This window comes from Amphibalanus amphitrite, unplaced genomic scaffold, assembly GCF_019059575.1.
Source record: "Amphibalanus amphitrite isolate SeventyFive unplaced genomic scaffold, NRLGWU_Aamphi_draft 000158F_arrow, whole genome shotgun sequence".
NCBI classification, from domain to species: Eukaryota; Metazoa; Arthropoda; class Thecostraca; order Balanomorpha; family Balanidae; genus Amphibalanus; species Amphibalanus amphitrite.
The window spans coordinates 372,501-376,027 of record NW_024881653.1 but is presented as its reverse complement, the minus strand read 5'-3'; the positions used below and the strand labels follow the sequence as shown (position 1 = coordinate 376,027).

Genomic DNA, 3,527 nt, shown 5'->3' with positions numbered 1-3,527 from the left:
CTCGCCCGTCTGAATTCAGGTTGTCAAAACAAAACAAAGGTATTTATATAGTGAGGGCTTGAATAATACTTATCAGAATATGGAAAAAGCGTGCATAGCAGGACGTAAATATATCTACGCATGAATGCATCATCTACCTACCCTATTTCTTTCTTCATTCCATAGGAAGTAGCGACGCATAACATGACTGAGCATTCATAGCATTATCTCACTCAGCCTCATCCAAGTCCGGATCTGGTGCGGTGTACCGCTGCCAGTTGGTGATGTAGACCATGTAGACGATCACATCCGGGGGACTACCGCCGCGCGACAAAGATGTATTGGCACCGGCGAGACAGGTAGCTAAAAACAATCCGTGCACTCGTCTGCAGTGCATCATTAACTTCAGGAACATGACAGGCCACCACGCCCAGTCCTTAGTCATCGCGGCGCCGAGAGAGGATATGGAGGGTGAGAGGAAGGCTTTCGGTAAACGTAGGGGTGTTCGATTTGATGTTTTTCTAGTCACGTAGAGAATCAATATAAAACAATCCATGTTGCTCTAAAAGGCTTAAAAAGAGCGTGGCCACTAAAAAAGCAGAAAAAGAACTTGGTCTTCTTCTATGAGCTCCCCGGTAGCATCCGTGGCCGCCCTTCCATGGGGTGATCTATGTGGTGGTGCTCCGAAGGCTCTGAGTCATCTGTGATGGGGTGCTCTGTGATAGTATTCCTTCAACTGTGATAATATGTATTCTCCCGCCTCTGCACTGATGGGGTGCTCTCCGTCAGTCGTGCTCGCCGAAGATGCCCGGCTGAGTATTGGCTGAGACGGGGAGCTCCATCGACCGTGATGAGATTCTTCATCGACCGTTATAAGGTCTCTATTGGATCTTTATGGGTGCTCCGTCAGCTGTGATGGGGCATTCTGTAGAATATGATGTGGTGCTCTGTTGGCTATGATGGAAGCTCCCATGATTTTGTGCTCCGAAAGCTGTGATAGGCTTCTCTTAATCATCTTTGATGGGGTGCTCCCTCAGCTGCGATACTGTTCTCTCGCCTCTGATAGGGTGCTCTCTCAGCTGTGCTACTATTCTCTCGCCTCTGATGGGGTGCTCCCTCAGCTGTGCTACTGTTCTCTCACCTCTGATGGGGTGCTCCCTCAGCTGTGATACTATTCTCTCACCTCTGATGGGGTGCTCTCCGTCCGTCGTGCTCGCCGAAAATGCCCGAGGCGCGGGAGTCAGCCGCGGCGGCGGCTCCGGCTGGGGCCGGCCGGCGCGCCGTCACTCAGTAGCTCCGCGGTGAGCGTCGCGGCAGCACGGCACGCCGACACCCACTCTGAGACACCCCTGCCGGCCGTCAGAGGTGCGCCGCCATGCTGAGAACGGTGACCGCCTGGTGCCTGGCCTCGGTGGCCGCCGCCGCCACCGTGGACCTCTACAGATTCGAGACGGATGACGCCGTGGTCGTGGAAGGTGAGCATCGGGAACGGTGGGAAATGGTGAGAGGGTGCAGTGGTTAATGCGGCACATAAAATTATGCATGATTGCTGGAAGTAAATGTGATGCTGCTGATGTTTACAGACATATTTTTTGTGATAAGGATGAATAGAAAAGTCATTCTTAATCAAATAAGGTTAGAAAAAAGTTAGCTCTAATGTTTGAATGGACGAATTGACAGAGCCGGAGCCCACGCTAAGCAGAGGCTTGTGCGCAGACCCCGACCCTACCGTCTGGTCACGCAATGCCAGGTGACGGGACAATTTAGATGCCAAAGTAATCCGTATCCATCAAATCCGGATACGGCCTGTTCCACTCCACCGACTTCTACTGGCTGTGGCTGCTCCCACTGCAAGGCCGCAGACCATCCCCGTCAGGAGTCTCAAATACCGAGCGCCGGAGCGACTCGAACCCGGGCTCTCACTACCGGGAGTCCAACGCTCTACCAACTGAGCTATGGGTCAGGAAAAGCGACTGAATTGTGTGAATAATATTGATCCTAAAATAATGAAATTTTCAAACCGCCGTATCTGAAAATCTATTATTGTCTATAGAAATTTGCCTATAAAAAACATGGCAATGATCTGGCGCTATGTTCTAAAGCAGACTAAGCAGTGATCATAGCATCCCTATACTTAATATTGAAGTGTGACTAATATTGAAGTAGGATGCTTGGTGATCGTGAGCTACAAATTTGGCACACAGTCAGCCATTATGGCAAAACAGTATTATATTTGACGTTATGCAGTTTAGGCGACTCGTTGGCAGGCCGTTCGCACCTACTTTGCATCGGATGGCTTGTATGGTGCACGCTAGAAGGGACAAGAGATTAAACACTGGACAAATCGACTCGTTTTGAGTTTAATTGTTTTTGCAAATGGCGAGTGACTTCTCTTGCTGGAAATAAAACCATTAAGGCATGCATAATGAACTCGTAATTGCAGAGTAGTCGAGTATGCAAAGCAGGATGCTAGTTTCAGCGTAGGCATAATTCCCAGATCAGTTTGATAGAATAATAACATTTTGTTCATTTCGATGGATTTAAATTTAGGCCAGCAATATAGTTACTCGATAAGGTAGCTTATTATTGAGCTTTAATGATGAACTTTAATGCTCGTTTGTTTGTTTATATAACGCCACAGTTGATAGCTTAAGAAAAAAATTGAGGCTTTTCCTGACAGCTTTGTAGGTATTAGTATATTCATCCTAGTAAAGAATCGTCGAGCTTTTAACGATGACCGGATGTAAGTTTTAGCTATTAGCAGAATAAAATAATAAATGTCACAGGCTGTAAGCCTGCTCCCTAAAATACTTACGATGCATTGGAACGGTAGCTACCTACCAATCATTCATCGCTGTTAAACCGAGCCAGAGTAGCTGAATCACTCCGCTCCGGAAATTACTAAATGGATGAGCAAGACAAGGTCAGGAAAACAGACCCTTTATTATTGAGTCAAAAGGTTGATTTGAGCTACTTAATACCAAAATTGGCTGCACTGCATCCTGGAAACGAATCCAAGCCTTTTTATTTGCAATCACCACTATTTGCAATCACACCTTAAACAGTTAGTGGCAGTGTTTTGTAACTCTATTTCTTAATACTCAAAACACTTAAAATGGGCAAGTGCGTTGTGATGTCTTTAATTTAAAACCTTATCGAGGCGCAGCGGTGATTTGTATCGGTAACCTGCCGGAACACTGGCGGCTTCCTCTGCCGGTCCAACCGGCCGACGCATACACGGGTCCGGTGGAGTCTGACGGAGAGTCTCACTTCGCTCCGAGCTACCGCCTGCTCACCTGACGTCTCTCCGTCTATAATCATCTGTCTGCCTCTCGTCCCTTCGCCCGTCTCAAATCAGGACGTCTTCCTCAAGTTCTTTTAGCGCTCCTAAAATGACCCACCTCCCTCAATCCACGTCTGTCTCACTTGGATCGCCTTCCTCATGTCCCACGATCCAGCAGCTCGTCTTTCTCAGACTCCACCATCCACCAGCTCGCCTATCCCACCCAGACCCCACCACCCACCGGCGAACCTTTCACGTGACAGAT

The 3,527-nt window shown here is 48.2% G+C and overlaps 1 protein-coding gene across 1 annotated transcript in view; it reads left to right on the top strand.

The window, feature by feature from the left end:
* The first annotated feature begins 1,260 nt into the window (after positions 1–1,260).
* LOC122383197 (transmembrane protease serine 9-like) overlaps positions 1,261–3,527 on the top strand; it is a 16,588-nt gene continuing 14,321 nt past the window's right edge. The window contains exon 1 of the mRNA XM_043369361.1: positions 1,261–1,454. Within this exon, the coding sequence (XP_043225296.1) occupies positions 1,355–1,454 (100 nt within the window). The 5' untranslated portion in view covers positions 1,261–1,354. The remainder of the gene's footprint in view (positions 1,455–3,527) is intronic.